Source organism: Schistosoma haematobium, chromosome 4 (genome assembly GCF_000699445.3).
Source record: "Schistosoma haematobium chromosome 4, whole genome shotgun sequence".
Classification (NCBI taxonomy): Eukaryota; Metazoa; Platyhelminthes; class Trematoda; order Strigeidida; family Schistosomatidae; genus Schistosoma; species Schistosoma haematobium.
In genome coordinates, this window is record NC_067199.1 from 32486062 (window position 1) to 32503119 (window position 17058).

Genomic DNA, 17058 nt, shown 5'->3' on the forward strand with positions numbered 1-17058 from the left:
AGTGGGTAGAATGAATCCTCAATTTTTTTGAGTATTTTTAAATATAAAGTGCCTTGTTTTGCTAGAATCATCGTCTTCCTACAAATTTTATAAATGAAGACGTATTTTCTACTCATTAGTTAGTGGGTCATATGAACAAAGTTTTTTTCTTATTGAACATCGATAAGTTCAATTTACTAATCATATGCAATGTTGGTGTGATAATAAAGTTACTTGAATTAATGTTTGCTCTTACTTTTCCACATTTACTACCTGGCTTTTTGCCCACTACCGTCAAGATATACTCCAGTGATGTAGATATTAGGTTTTCTGTCATTGAATCATTGGTTCAGAGAGATGTTACGTGCTACAGTCAAAGGTATTTTTGAGCTCAACATTATGAATATAATTCGATTCCATGAACAAAGCTGGGTAGTATGATTATGCATTTTTCTAACAAACTGTCAAAATGTATCCTTTTGTTAAAAAGTAAAATAGCTGTTTTTATTATCGTGGCAGCATGATTTCTCGCTCGTATTAAATACCTTTACAAGCAACGTGAAGTCTCGTGATTTATTTCATGTGGTTACAATGTGTTATGGTAAGAGAATAACTTTAAGGAATGCTTCTTCGAGTCAGCTGAATTCCAAGTCTACATTAAAACCCAATATTAAACTCATAGATTAACATGCATGCATAATGAGTTACAATAAATATATTGTAAAGGCGAACAAGTTCGTGCATGAGAACTACACTAGACTAATCTTGAAATAATTCGGCTTCTTTTACCTTGTCTAGCTATCATTACCTAAAGTCGTCTCATTTTTCATTGAGATAAGATACATGTACGTAAATTTTTAGCTCGTTTGTTTCACAAAATGTGTGCGGTCCCGAGCACTGTTGGCTGTTTTTTCGTTCATTTAATAGATGAGTGCATAATTATTACTAGGTATTTCATTCCAAGCTCTCACTTTCATCATATTCTTCTCATTGGACAAGTTTTCGCTACAGTGATGTATCCGTAGAATTCATATATGTATAGCTTCAAGTAATTGAAATGAAGTCAGCGAAAATCATGTGCTTATACGCAGCACTCACTAAATTAATAGGGAAACGCATTTTCACTGAATATTGAGACATGAATAGATAACCTGACAAGTTTTTTTCTCTCGTTTCGATTGTTCACCTATGCATATTAATTTGAAACGGTATGTTATGAATTTGCAATTGTATTATTATTATTCAGTTAGTTAATAATAAATAAAATTTATTTATTAATTAACTTCAATATATTTCTACTCTGCTTACAAATCGTTCTTAGGATAAGGCTTTATCACAGTTTTGCTTTCAGTTAAACGTGAATGATTAATGTTTGTCTGGGGAACCTATGGCATCTGGTTTTGCTAGTGTTGAGGCAGCACTATCGATTGGATCCTCATTAACAGTCAGTTATTTATTAGAAAGCTCAGTCAAAATGAGAAATCGGTGTGACAAACGACATCTCTTCCTACGGTCCGAGATTTCAGCACAGATGTGAGCAAGGATGGGTTTTATTACTGTAGTGAACAAGAACACGAGTGGGGACAACCGAATGTAGTTGAGCACGAATTTACAGAATATCTCACTAAAATCTGAGAACCACAGAGTAAATAATTTGCAAAATACCAATCCATCGTTTCAGATTCCACACAAATTGCCTTCCGTTTCCGTTCATTCCTTCTCGATCTACTTCTGAAATACATTCAATTCCTGACTGTCGCTGCATAGTACTTACGTAAATATAAGTAGCTCACACCACACTACCAGTTAAGTGTTCTTCTATAGAAAATGCATTGGACGGATATCGCAGTACTAGTTGGAGACATGAAAGCACTGTTTGGGGGTCATTTGTGTGACCAATGTGGATTTGTTGATCACAGGTCGGATAACGGTGACCGTCTACTGTAACATTGCGCAGGCTACAGCCTGTTTTTCACTAGCATTAACTATTGGCACAGACTACCTGGAGACCTCTATCTACAGCTCAAGTCTGGACTAAGATTAATCGTATCGCAATCAGCTACCGTTGACGTGACGACGTACAAGACTCATACGCCCCAGTTCTATCTAATGTTTCAGTAGTCAACAAATTTGTGATTCAAGCAGATTGGTTTCAGCTTCTGTCGCAACTATATACCAGACCAAACTAAGTTCAATACTAGCTATCAACCCATCAAAAAGTAAGGATTTTATTTAACCTTTACATGTCGATTTGATCAGTTTAGGATTTTTGATTGGTGCATAATAAACACTAAAGTTTTTTCGTATAATATCGGTCCTTGTTTTGTCATACAGTAACAATTTTGTCCCTAGCCATAACGAGTAGAAGTACTAGATGTAGTAGCCCAGTCGTACGTTATTAAACTTATACTTGAAATTCTAATAAGTGTATATTTTTTAGTAATGTTTGTCTGTAACAGGATTGCTTGCTTCATTCCCTTCCTTCAATTTTCATCTCACTTCGCAGGCCTTTTGAATTTTGTTTCCTAGTTGTGTGTTATTGTAGTAAAATTCTTCGTATAACACAATATGATCCTTCCTAATCCTATATTCCCTCGTGTCTGTTGTATTGAAGTTGGACCTAAGTGTCATTGATAAACAAGACATTTGTAAAGTGTGACCAACCGAGTTAGGAATCGTAGGATCTATTTAGCGCAGTATTCTGTCTAACAAGAACGTCATTACAAAAACATCCATGTGTTGTAGTGGAATTAAACGAAATTGGTCACTAAGTGTGGAAACACAGTCGCTCAGTTTATTATCTATTAAATATTATTCATTTTTACTCTACACTAGCTAAGAGTGACTGATTGTAACTGCGTGGAATACATTATTATCTAACGTTACTCTAGTTCTCTATTTTGGTCGTGAATCGGTTATCTGACATAATGTAATCTAGTCCGTGTATAGCGGATTACCGATTATCCAATCTAGCTTATGCATAGATTTACATCTGGGAGGTCGTTTTGATGCAGTTGTTCAGAAGAACCAGAAAAGCCATGTGATTTTAGAGACTATATTAATCAAAATGACTTATGAGTAGTAATCAAAAGAATATATATATATATAATGGTGCTATGACTGAGGAAATAATCTCAACTAGTAATGTCGATCGATGGGCTGTACCTTGAAAAAACCAACAGTTTTTGATAACATCATTTTTTAGTGTTAGCTAGCAGCACAAAACATTACTTCTATTTTAATGTCTACCAAAAAGAGATGAAAGTTACAAAAATGAAAACACATATATAAGACACAATTCTACGGAATAAGACACAACTCTTTCATTTATCAAAATTGACTTAACAAGAATTGGTGGTATACTGAATCGAGTCGAATATTTAATCGCATAAACATGTGGACAAGAATTCAAGTGAAAACAATTTAGTACAGAAAAAAAAAACTAGCAATGTAAATAAGACACTCAACGTATAGAAGATGAAAAATCAAATAATATAAAGCGCAATAATCTTCGATATATTTGAGAAAACTTGACGATAAATAAGTCTATTTACGAGTTTGGAAGATCTGCAATGGCCTACAATCAAAATTTAAAGAAAGTAATTACTAAAAAGCGTTACACACACATATACACTTATATCAAAGTGCTATAAAAATATTTGGATATGAAATTACGATTTATAGAATTAATCTAGTGTTTATGATCAATAGCTTACTAGAAAAGTTAAAGACTGAAAAGTGAATTTCAAAAATAATTATTAATGTATTGTATTAGGATAGTTATATTACAGAGTGAAAATAATGTTCCTTAACTCTTGCTTTCTAATTATTGATCAACAGATGTCAGGGTTCGGCGAGCATCAGAGTGAAAAATTTAGAAAGAATGAACAAAGTGACGTTTGAATATAGTGTTTAAACAAAAATCAATGAAATAAGAGACTAGTTCGATCTGCCATAGTTTTTTTAAAATGTATGAGTTAACTAGTTTAATTTGGCAATTGAGTAAACTATTATTTATGAAGAAACATGGTCAGTATAATAGGGCACCAAGAAATTACCACACTTAAATGGAAGATCAGTGATACTGCTCAGTTAGAAGTAGGTAATTCTTTTGAAAGGACACAATCATCGAGTGATTGCAAGAACGTCAGAAGTATTGTCATGGTAACCGATGGTGATAGTAGTATCATAAGATGCATGTTATTTTATGATCATGGGATCTGTGACAAATTGGACCAAAACAAATTTATCTTAGGCTTTTTGTTTCTATTGACTGACTGGGTTCACGTGCATTATAACAAAGAAAAACTCAATGACCTATACGAATATATCATTTAGTTGAACAGTTGTATGGACTTATTTTGTTAGAAGTTATACTTACTATACAGTAAAGAAACAAGAAGTTTGAAAATCGCTATGACTCAAACAACCATAATTGATTAGAAGACATGACAAATGAGGAAAAGGTTGGTGTAAGTCAATTTCAACAATTATATTTGGTTTTAAAAAAAACTTTGCTAATTGTATTAACGTGAATGGCAAACTGGATTTTGTCTGATCAGTTTCAGTATAACTTTTTTATTAGTTTGTTTGGAATTTTGTTGTTAAATCGACAAATTTGTCGGCTGTGAAATTGTGAATTGAATGGAACTATTTGATTCAATAGTGTACAAGTGTGCTATCAGGAACTGAAATCCAAAATTAAGAAATTCAAGTACAAACAACACGAGTTAAACTACAGGAGAAACACCCATACATAATATTTGGGTTGTTTGAGAACTATAAAAAAAGTAATAATTAGTAATAGCATAAATTTGTTAATTTGGTAAATATCTCAGTTGAATTTCAGTGTAGTTACGTTCCAAACGTCAGAATACAATGATGTGGAATTTTATTCAGAATGGTAGGTTTAAAAGAACATTTGGTTTTATCATAAATTAAATACGAAGATGAAATAAGCAGGATTATATCAACAAGTGATGAACCAGTAGAACACAACTGATTGATCACTGGGTGATGATCAATGTCATGTGTGTCAAGTCCTTCCTAATGCAGATTGAATGCTATCGAACAAGTTGCAGTGTGGCCACCAGTCTAGGTGACTCGACACTGCGTGCACTATGTTGAGATAAGATGGTGTTTGGAGGTAGTCAATAGGGAACCCTGGACCCAGGTTTCGTGATACTTGGCACTCGTCAGCAAGGTGTGCCTGTAATCTGCACTAAGAAGGACTTGACACACATGACATTGATCACCACCCAGTGATCAATCAAGTGTGATTACATCTCAGTCTTACAGGAGGTCGGTTGCGGCCCGGATAGCTCAATGGTAACGTCTCTGTGAAGCTGGGTGAAACGGGGTCGAATCCGTCAGGGCGCACCAGTTCCCTCAAGATTACAGGTACACCTTGCTGACGAGTGCCAATTAACACGAAACCCGGATCCAGGGTTTCCTGTTGACTATCTCCAAACATCATCTTATCTGAACCAGTAGAACAGATGTACATAGATACATAATGGGAAAGGGTATGCTCAGTAAGAAAAGCTGTAGTAAATTTCCAGAAATGTTCGAATACTCTTAGCTATGGCCTTTGCTTCTGAGTAGTTCTTATAAAGTCCATCCAAGGAAAGTTACGAATGTGGCATGACTACATGAGAAAGGCTCTATTAAGTCTATTCCTTTATAATTTCTAAGAGAACGAAATTTTCTTTCCTTCTAAAAAAAGCCAATTAGTTAATATTTAACAATTATCCTATAGCTTAGATTTGGTAATTTACAAGGACTCTTGAAAGATCAAGTAATGGAACGGGTACGAACACTTACTTGCAAGAGAGTTTTACCTATTTGAGCTGGGGAAGGTGTGACAACAACACCTGCACTTTCTAAAGCTGCCATTTTCTCTTTAGCACCACCTTTACCTAGCGAAATGATAGCTCCAGCATGACCCATACGACGTCCAGGTGGCGCTGTAACACCGGCAATAAAAGATACAACTGGTTTGCGGTTTGGACCCTAAAAAACAAAACAAAAGAGAGGTCAGGAGTGGTTCATAGAAATCTGAACAATCAATTTGTGGAAAGCATTTCAAGCTGTGATTAATGTGTGATGAGTTAAATACCCCTGATGAACATTGTGATTATTAACATAACGCACATTTTTCTAGTACTCTTCTCTATAGATATATTACAATGCGATTACTGAGTAGAGATAACATTATTCTAAATAAAACCCCAGTACGAATGCAGTTCAGACCAACAGTCAATAACTGCGTGGAATAATGACACCCTTTAATTTGGCTGCCTATAGATTTCTTTTAACCTACTCCTACAACAGCGCGTCGAGGCAGGTGGTGGTTGATCATACGCAGTACAAGTCACAGTTAGCTCATTCGATGAGATTTTACTACCTCATCAACAGACTTGGTACCATTGCTTTGTACCCTACATCCAAACCTATCATTGCCAACTGGATGGTCCCAACATATTCGAGCAATATTTCGAAGGCAACCATGTTCAAATACCGGTAACCTAAGAATATTTTCTACCTTTAAAGGATACGAAGTAATTTAATTCAACATAAAAGTGAAGTAAGCATGTGAAGAAGTCAGTGTTTGAAAACCAAACAACAAACCTAATTCAATTTACCCCAAGACGAAGAAGCAAATTTAGTACAGTTGGTGCGTTTGATAGATTTAGATAATGGAGTGAGAAGATGAGGTTTCAAAATTATGTGATATATTAGCACAATGAAATAAGAATAATAATCTGATCACACATTACTACCGACGGCATATAGGTCGACTAGACAAATTGCAGGATAAGAGAAAAACAAAAATCATAAAAAGATGCGAATCACACCGCTCTGGATAGTCGATTAGAGTGAATACATGGGTTTGTTGAGGCTCAAGCCATATGAGAATCCAAAAGTACCTCGGTTCGTGTACTCATGAACAACCAGTACTTACACTAAACCTACCCTGGTAATGTTGAATTATTATCCAGAATGGTGTGATTCACATAGTTTTTTTCTTATCCTTCAATTAATCTGGTGGACCTCGATGTGATCAGATCATTGGTCGTATTGCATTGTGCTAATATATTACATAGTTCTTCTCGTTGCATTATTTGAAAAATAAGTCATCAATTTAATTTAACTCAATTCTTCCTAATTTTTCACCAAAATGACCTAATATTTTTTTAAACATTCCTCTCTTTCATAAGTTAATTAATGTACAAACAAAACTTATTTTCTCTTGATTGTGTATTGCCTCATTTTGAGTACACAGCAGTTTTTATCTCCCTAGGCTACTACTACTACAACAACTGTGGTGTGTGCTACTTATATTGACATAAGTAGTATATGATGTTAGCTGTGAACAGAAGGTCTGGCAACAGAGAGACAAGAGGATCGAACAGTAAAGAATGGAAACAGGATGCGATTTGTATGAAAATGCAAGAACAATGAAGTCTGAGTCATTTTGAGACAATTGGTGGACATTTTGCAAATTAAGCATTTACTTTATGATTGTCAGATTTTACTAACAAGTCCTGTAATTTTGTGTTAAATACATTCGATTGTCCTCATGCATGTTCTGTTCACTACACTACTACTTGAGAAGTATATTTATACAAGTTTTGTAACAATGTTTTCCCCCGTTTAATGTACATTATCAGTATTCATGCAAAGTTTTCTCTCCTTTTTTCTTTTTCTGCATTCAAATGTCGAGGATTGGTCACGCACAGTTTTACATTCGATAAGAAATACAGGTTTTCTGAACCAAACTTACAGTGTACGTTGAGCTATGAAGCTTCTGATCTAATGTATTCCGTACTCATTGTAGATCGAAACTTAACAGATGCACAGAAACACTGAAGGAAGTTGAACGTAAAAACTTACAGTATTATGCTCTTTTAAGAATTCGGCAGCTTGTTCTTCTGAGTCACCACCGATTTCGCCAAGCAGGATTATTGATTTTGTATTAGGATCGTTTAAAAACACCTCAAGACAGTCGGTGAAGTTTGTTCCATTAAATGGATCGCCACCGATTCCAATACACAGGGATTGACCAAGACCAACCTACAATTTGGTGATTCATAATAATACGTTACTTGAAATGGTATCTTGAACTACATATAAACAGATGCATTTTGAATAAGTGTCACAATTGATTACCACTAGTTTGGATTAGCTGATACACGTGACAAATGGAATAATACTTCTCGAATTCCTAGCCTGTGACGACTATAAAAAATATGTAACATGAAGTAACTGAAAAAAAGAGAACCCCAGTGGAAAAACGACTTATTTTCCTATAAAAGTACATTTGTATTATATTAGTATTTTGTCTGAGTTCATTCTACCGAGCTAAGGAACGATGATGAAACAAAACAGGGGTTACTATTATGTTATAGGTAGAATAGAGATGTACGACGTTGGGTTTACTGATTTCTAGTCAGTAATATTGGGAAAACAGTACTGTGCTACCACATGATCTTAAACAATTTATCGAAACGAATAGTCTACGGACTCGTGAAAATTGATAACTAATGAATAAATGGGAATCCCGAAGTAACATTATCTTATGGATTAGGTCTACGAGTCAAAACAAAACGCTAACGACTATAACTGGTTTCTGTTCAGTGACTACTGTAACAACACGAACTTGATTAATACTTTCAGTGTTCACGCAAACCCTAATGTTGTGATTTAGGATTCACAAGGTCAATCTAGACACAATCGATGTAGGACCTAACGAAAGTGTGTTCGTCCAAGTTTAACTCAGTTTTATTTTGCCATTGAATATGCTCTAGACTCTATTAACACTTTTGTATGCACAACTTACATTCTACACAGACTATCTTCTATTTCATTGTTATATCCTGTCCCTTCTTTTCATTAGTCTTTCTACATTGGTAAGTCATCGATCTAATTTCCAAAACTATCCTGCGCATCTCATTGCTTTGTGATTGGTTGTTTCATTACCTTACGTATGACCTAGACGATCATGAGATTCGATCACATGTCCTTAGGTCATTTTATTCTAACTATTAAGAGCTCTCGTTCTAATCATTTTATTTGTCTCGTATTGCTATTTGCTTTGGCTATTTGATAATTCTTGTTGAATCATTTAAATTGTCACGGATTTCTCTGTTCGGGAAATTTCTAAGACGGAAGTGCTATATTCGGAGTTTGTTCACTTATTAGTCTAACAATATTTGCATTAAGAGCACCGTATGTTATGTAGCTTTTGGAGGGCCCTTTTCATTTCTTGGGCTTTGCTGAGACAACTATCAGTTCTTTGTATTTGTGTCCTGTTGTTTTTACACGTTACATTATTAGGTCTACATAGAGTAAAACATACTTAATATCTATAACAATTTATTTCATCCTGCTTGATAAATTACTGTTTGAGCTGTTGAATCACAAAATGATTCCAGGCTTCAAGTTGTTAACTAGTGAGATACCTGGGATACATTGGAATCATGAGTTACTTAAATTTTAGACATCCTATTAGAATTCCTATTCAACACAATTTGCTTACATTAAAACCTTTTGAGAAAACAAAGAAATATGGTAATTTCTGGTAGGCTGATGTGTAGTAAATGTTGCATGACAAACTTTGAAGTGAAGAAATATAGAGTCACTTAATAGATCTAGATGATGTACGTGAATCAAATGTAAATAATGTGGAAATGGTTGTGATATACCATTGGCTAATATATAATCACGACTTATAGCATCAATATAAGAGCCAGGAGTTCCCCATTTAGAATGATGAGACAACTTACATCAGTTTAACAGCTGGACAGTATCATTAGCTCTTTCATGATTGTGGCCCAGAGGAGTGCGTAAACCTGTATTTGGCAAGTAGTTTGGTTTAAAATATAAAATCTCCAGTCCAAAAACACATGCTCGTCATAAGAGTTAATGCTAATTTTAACATTTTCTTAGCACATTCTAGGATATCAAAATCAACTGTCACGAAGAAAATAAGCCCCGGATAGTGAATTGAAGGTTTTTAGAAGAGAAGTCACGCCCCCTGGTTTATTCTAGGTTTAGTAAGCTAAGATACGGAAGGCCAAAAACTTAAAATGCTCACATGGATACAGATACAGTCAGATCTTGGGCATTTCCATATCGAATGGGAAGACAGAACGACAGCTGGTCGTGAGAATACTCTTTTCATCCGTTTTTTCAGTTACACCGCCCAATACGTATAAGTTGACTGACATAGGAACAGTAATGAGTAATCTAGTAAATAACTTATGCAATTGTCAAACGTTGAAATAAATGGTTATACTAGATAATTTGTCAAATACCTGTGTAGTTTGAAAGACAGCTTCGTAAGTTAATGTCCCCGATCTGGATACTATTCCTACCGTTCCTGGTTTATGAATATGTGCAGGCATAATACCAATTTTGCATACGTCCGGTTTTATTATTCCTGGACAATTTGGTCCAATTAATCTTGAGGCAGACTAGAGATAAATAAAAAACACATGATACACAAAAGTATTTGGAACGTAATTGGAGAATGCTGAGTGAACTAAACATATTGAACCGAATGTAGAAACTAGCGTAGTGTAAGTATTAAGCCGAATGAATGAGAACCATTAACAATAACAACACACTGGTTATAAGGACGACCCCTATCACAGAAACGATGTTTAATATTATTTAAGCATTGATAACTTGCAATATCCTTTTAGCGATACGGGTGCGTTTAGACTGTTTGTCTCTGATTCTTAAGAAGTAAAAATGATGCACTTTTAATTGGTAACAAATATTACATTTACGAGGAAACCAGCTGTTTCGCATTATTATAAGGTGTAAAAGTTGGTAAGTTAAGTTGAAAGAGGGAAATGTATAAAAAAGAAACTGTTTTCAACAACATATCAAGAGATAAACAGTAAATCTGTATGACATTTATTAGCAAATAATAACAAGCTAACGTCTAAAATTTATTAGGTGGATATTAGTAGAGTTTTGGAGATATTTCTTATATGCCTGGGGGAGGCGGCAAGTTGATCGTCTAATGTCATCAACTGGTCGGAAATGTATATACAATAGGTACTTAATTACTTTAAGAGATATAATTCTATGAGCAGTACATGTAGTGTGCACTGTAAGTAGTGAACATACATTTAAACAAGATGGCACTGTAGTCTGGTAGTGCAATGGTGACACCAAAGTACAGGACACATGAATAGACTATTTCTGATATGAGTCACTATATTACTCTGTCGAAGCTCCATTATACAGAAGTGACTCTATTAGCAGGCTAAGGTTTGTTATTTATTAATATCAAGACGAATCACTGAGAAGTGCATTTTGCTTAACATGACTTGGACCAAGCTTTAAGTGTTTCGTGAATACGCTCATATAAAAACATCACAGATAAATAAAAGCTAGATTTTTATTTTGGTAGTGGTAGTAGTAGGGAAAACAACGTTTTGGAAGAAATGTCTTAAATGGAACTAATAGGTGTACTTCTGAGGAAATATAAGTCATTAACAAAAACAGGAAAGCAATTTATTTTTGAGTTTCTAGTTAGATGCTGTAGAATGTCTCAGAATTATAAATGGTGACAGTTTTATTTGCTATCTATTTAGAGATTTTCTTGTACTATTCCCTCTTACAATAGTGCTCCCTTGTCTCAAATTGCGTACTGACATAGACGCCTTATCATTGTTTTATAGACAAACATGGATTCTACAATAGTCCTTGAAAATATAACATTTGACTGAAATTATGAAACTACATTACCTGTTCAGAAAGACGCTTTCGTACACGTATCATATCATGTTGTGGGATACCTTCGGTTATACAGACAATAAGAGGAACCTGTGCATCAATAGCTTCATGGATAGCAGCGGCAGCATGAGGTGGCGGCACGTAAATAACAGTGGCTGTTGCACCTGTAGCTTCCTTAGCCTCGTTCACAGTGTTGAAAACAGGTAATCCAAGATGGGAACTGCCTCCTTTACCAGGTGAAACTCCACCCACAAGTTTCGTGCCATAAGCAAGAGTTTGCTGAGAATGAAAAGTTCCTTGTTTCCCCGTAAACCCTTGACATATCAATTTAGTCTTGTCATCCAACAGTATATTTCTGCGAGTACTATTGTAGCATGACCGACGAACCAATCCTATAACTACAGAAACAAGACAATTAGAGAAAGCAAATACAAATATTTTCAAAACATTCTTTTGCAAATTATTGTTACATCGGTTATGATACTGAAAACTATCTAGCATATCGGAATTTTACCAAATATCATTGCCACTAAAAACTTGAGACATCGGGTACAATGAGAGATAACTTATGTGGTTCCGTAAATAAAGCATGAAAACAGGAGTGGTAATAAGAAGAAACAGATAAATGACCGGTTTAAAGAAGCTTTGACAATTCAATAATAAAGAAACCGGTTCTAAACAAAGTAGAACCTAGTGCAAATGTACCGGTTCATGATGACACAATATACATTCACATAATGAGAGGAAACTAAAAATATGAAAACTAGGAGTCCAAATGATAGCCAGTGAAACCGGTTTTGAGTCAAGGCTACTTCAGGTTTCCCCGAAAAGAAAGTCTGCATCTTCCAATTAGTTTTAGTTTGACATTCAATGACTGATGTGATTTTTATTCCAGTTAACCTTGACGCTTTGAGACCTACAATTATGTCAACAGGGCATGTGTAACAAATGTTTTGATTACACTGGTTAATAAAGGTAATGTCGAACCAACCCATCGGCAAGCGAAGTATGACAAATTTTTAATGAATTCAATTTAGTTGAATTGAACAACAAAATGCAAGAAGTTTGCTTTTTTCACTCGCCCCTAAATGCCCTGGTACGGTCGAGAGTGGGGAGAATCCGCTCTCCCTCTCAAAATGCTCTCACATGGCCACGCGTATATAGCCTTTGCTAGGGAATTCCTACTCACTACCTTCTCGTGGTGAGGGTGTTGTTTACGAAATTGAGAGGACGAAAAGAGTGTCTGGCGCTTTAACCGGGTTGGTAGACATGGAGAGTCCACCTAGGGGAGTTAGAAGACCCTGATTCCAAACCAATGGTGCACATGGGCTCCGGTATCCTGAAGGAACAAATGGCATATGAACCAATTATTGGTCACTGGTTACGATAGGACGGCATCTCCTTACGTTGCTTCACTGCCTCGTGGGTCAGACCTTCAGGTTGAAGGCTCCAGGTGTGGCCCCCTAAGGAAACCACCCGCTTCGGTTTGGGCATCCGGGAAGTATCACAGCCCTCACACATATCAAATGAGATCTGTGTGGCGCATATGTATTTGGTGCCTCCTTGTACCAATATCTATGTGTTGAAATAAATAAATAATAAACTGGTGTTTGTAGCCATTGTAAACATATGACTTAAGAAATAATGCATCAAAATTGCACTCTGGTATGAAGTCGTAACATAAATTATCGTTGCACTGATGTGAAGCGTTAGCCCCAGTGTAAAAAGAGATATCCTTACATTTTTAGTCAGCTACAACGTAGGACCAGGCACATACATGCATCGGGTCCAAGTTGCTACACCTCATTAGCACAAGACGAACACCAGATTCATAGTAGTTACTTCAATGGTAGTAATACATAAAAGAAAGATTGTGTATAAGGACGAAAGGATTAGTTCGTAGAAATAAAGCTATTTTAATCTCAGGGTTTAAGGGAAGACAAAGAGTGTAAATACCGATACTATCTGTCTTCAAATACTAGTAACTTGAGTATTTTCTACTCTTAATAGCCACGTTTCGCAGCCGCAAAGTAGAACAGAACGAACTGCCGCGCAATATACTCGTACCCTAATTGCTAGACGGATATCTCGCCTTCGCCATACGTGATGAAAGTTGGCAAAAGCCAAACGAGCTTTCTGAATCCGTGCTGGGATTTAGTCAGACATCAACCTATTCGGGCTGATCAGATTTCCAAGATAAGTGTTGTCAACGCGTTCGACTACTTCACTCCCTATCCTCAGTTCAGGTGTTGACGCAGGCCAGTCCTGAAGCAACAACTTGCATTTCGAGGAGTAGAAACGCATTCCAAACATCCTGGCATTGTTGCTCAATGCAACTAAAAGACTCTACATTTTATCAGCGTCTTCACCAAACAGGACTGTGTCATCTGCGTATTCTAAGTCAATAAGTGGACCTCATGGGAGGAAATCAATACCCAGAAATTCAGTCGACGAGAACGTTATTTTCAGCAGTAGGTTTATAATAACATTAAATAAAAATGGAGATAGTGGACAGCCTTACTGAGCACTACTTGAGGTTGCAAAATCAGATGACAGTTCGCCATGAGCTCTGACTCGACTAGAAGTATTCGAATAAAGGGCCTTCACAAGGTTTATTTGCTTCTGAGGTACACCTTTCAACGACAGACATTGCCACAGAACTTCTCGATCTACAGAACCAAATATTGCCTTTATGTCAAGAAAATCTAACATTGTCGGACGCCGATAATCATGACTATGTTCTAGAACCTAACAAATGGTGAATATGTAGTCGATGCAACCATGACCAGGTCTGAAGCCAGCCTGATTTTCTCGTGTTTGCAGTTCACGAGTCTTTGTTAAGCGTCCGACAATTATTGAGGTTAGTATTTTAGATGCTATATTAGTCAAACTAATCCCTCTATGGTTGTCACAGGATGATTTTGACCCCTTCTTATATATTAGGACGATCAGTGATTGCGACCAATCAGGTGGGATTACTTCCAACTCCCAGATTTTACCTAAAATAGTGGTCAACCTAATCGCTAAAACTGAACCACGATTCTTAAAGGCTTCTGGAGGCAATCCATCTAGACCAACTGCTCTTCCTCGCTTCAGATTAGCTATGGATTTTCAAACTTTATTTAGGGTCAGAGGGCCTACCACAATTTCGATCCAGGCTGTCTGGGAATGGCGGGTAGTTGTAGAGTAGCTGAACTGCTCCGCCCATCGTTCTAAACGTCTTGGCTGAAAGCAAATAAGTGTCATCTTTTTCCGAGATCGTTTCACTTACAGTTGACTTCTTAATTCGTTTCTTCTATTAGCCTGAAAAGTTGCCTAGTGTTACCTAAAGCCACTACCTTTTCCATCTCTTGCTTTCGTTGCCCACCACCGCTCACGGTCGTTCCTTAGACTTGATTAACCTAGATATGATTTGTTTCCACTCTTTATCATGTTCGGAGCCTAATGAGGTGAGCTAAAGAAAATCTGTCAGTGCAATATACTTAGTAGAAATCCACTGTTTTTCCGTGACCATTTAGGTTGAATCACTAATAGATGTCGCTGCCGTTTCTACAGATGTTCGTATATCTTTTCAAGCAACATCTGGGCCAGCTTCGTTTTCAGGATTGCTTAAGCGTGACCTTAGTTGTTCCTGGAATATACTTTTGGCCTTTTCAACCGTTGCTGTTACTTTGAAATGGTGGTCGGGCTTGTCTATCGTAATAAACCAATCGAGCTATACTGGCTGAAACAATAGTTCCTCAAGGTCCTACCATACCACACAGGCTGGTTGGATAGCGGTAAGACTAAAAGCAGTAAGCTCAAGGTCGGAGGGTGAAGTCGCACTGCTGACTGTACAGAGGTGTGATAGCAGTAAGGTGTCCCCTGCAGACAACCAGCACAACAGTGATGCTGCCTTTCCTCAAAAAAGGATTTGGTTAAAAAAGACCTTACATACCTCTCCTTATTCCACAGATTTCCGTCTATGGGAGTAAGGTCCCAACAATTACAGAGCTAACACGGAAACTACTCACAAAAAGGTCGTGTGACCGGGCTCAAGCAGTTGTCTCTTGGGTACTGCGGTCACGCTCTTAAGACCACCTACAACCCAATTTCCTTTCCGGGTACCCCGAGAACCTTTCCACGGTGTGGGCAACCGGGAAGTGATAACCGCCCTCATACCTTTAACAACACTCAAGATACCCACTTTTACGACAGAGAAATTAGCATAAGCAAGTTTTTAAAAGTTTAGGGTGAACTGCTAACCGAGACCCGATTGATAATTGAAAACAAAAACCAAGGGCAGTCACATAAGCTATGTATCTAGTGGTGACTAGATGCTGAATACATACCAAGTTTTAGAACACAAACTGTTATTTTGAAACCGCTCAGAAATAATATTTCTTTGTTGACTGAGAGGCTGTGAAACTATGTTCAGTGCTAAGGTTCCGAAATAAGAGTTGAAACGTGATAAATTGTGAAACTTAGAACACAGTTTCACTCTGATTACAAACTAGTGTTACTGTCCTACTTAGGTTTTGATTGTATCAGTAACCGGAAACTGCTGAAAAGATTATCGGCATCATTCTGTGGTGTCAGCTATTTATTTTTCATCTACTAGCTATTGCGAAGTCCTTACCTAGAGTCGCTTGTCCTATTAGTGACCTGAACTTTATTGGTTGACAAAATTGTTGAGATCCAAAGACAGAGGTATGGCAACTTGGACCGATGCATAAATGTGCCTGGTCCTACGTTGTAGCTGACTGACTGACTGAGACCCAAAGAAATCACAACAACCTATTGAGAGTTGGTAAGTCTTGAATGTGTTTCTACCAATCAACTGAAAACGACATAAGCCTGCATCAAAGTGTTCCAAATACAAATTTGTAGCTCTTATATGAATTTAAATAAGTTTCTAACTGTTTGTTGTCCTTGTTCAGGTGTAAAAAGCTTTATGGACAGCTGCACGTCCGGAGGTTTTCCAACACCATAACTTTTCATTATATGGATTAATACGGTCCTATATAACCTTATTGATGTTTAATGTTTGTAACCGGGTATAATGCTTCAGCCAGCAATTTAGAAGGGCATAAACAAAACGGGTCCGACTGCATGAAAAGCTTTATAAACTATACCACGCGTTATGTAGCTTCCTATAGGATATCAGTACCTTGAAAATTTAGTGTGCAAATCTAATTACATGGTCGAAATGAGGATTTACGGTTGCACTGTTAGTGGTAGTGCTGGGAAGATTACAAACATACTTGGAGCGAAACTACAAACGTTCCGGGAGTTCATCGACGTTCATAAAACGAGCGAATACAAGCAAACACTAAAACAAAAAAT

The 17058-nt window shown here is 36.6% G+C and overlaps 1 protein-coding gene across 4 annotated transcripts; it reads right to left on the minus strand.

Moving 5' to 3' along the window:
* Positions 1–3020: 3020 nt before the first annotated feature.
* Positions 3021–17010, minus strand: SUCLG1_1 (succinate-CoA ligase, alpha subunit; the record flags this gene model as incomplete). Of its 4 annotated transcripts, none has more annotated exons than XM_051219360.1 (6): positions 3021–3556; positions 5803–5991; positions 7876–8055; positions 10299–10457; positions 11746–12125; positions 16977–17010. In XM_051219360.1, 6 exons carry the CDS (start codon positions 17008–17010, stop codon positions 3530–3532), a joined length of 969 nt encoding a protein of 322 aa, XP_051066789.1. In that variant the 3' UTR covers positions 3021–3529. The 4 variants fall into 4 exon arrangements, with proteins under 4 accessions (XP_051066789.1, XP_051066790.1, XP_051066791.1 ...); XM_051219362.1 differs by having other exon boundaries at positions 11746–12131; XM_051219359.1 differs by having other exon boundaries at positions 3021–3585; positions 11746–12131.
* Positions 17011–17058: the final 48 nt, after the last annotated feature.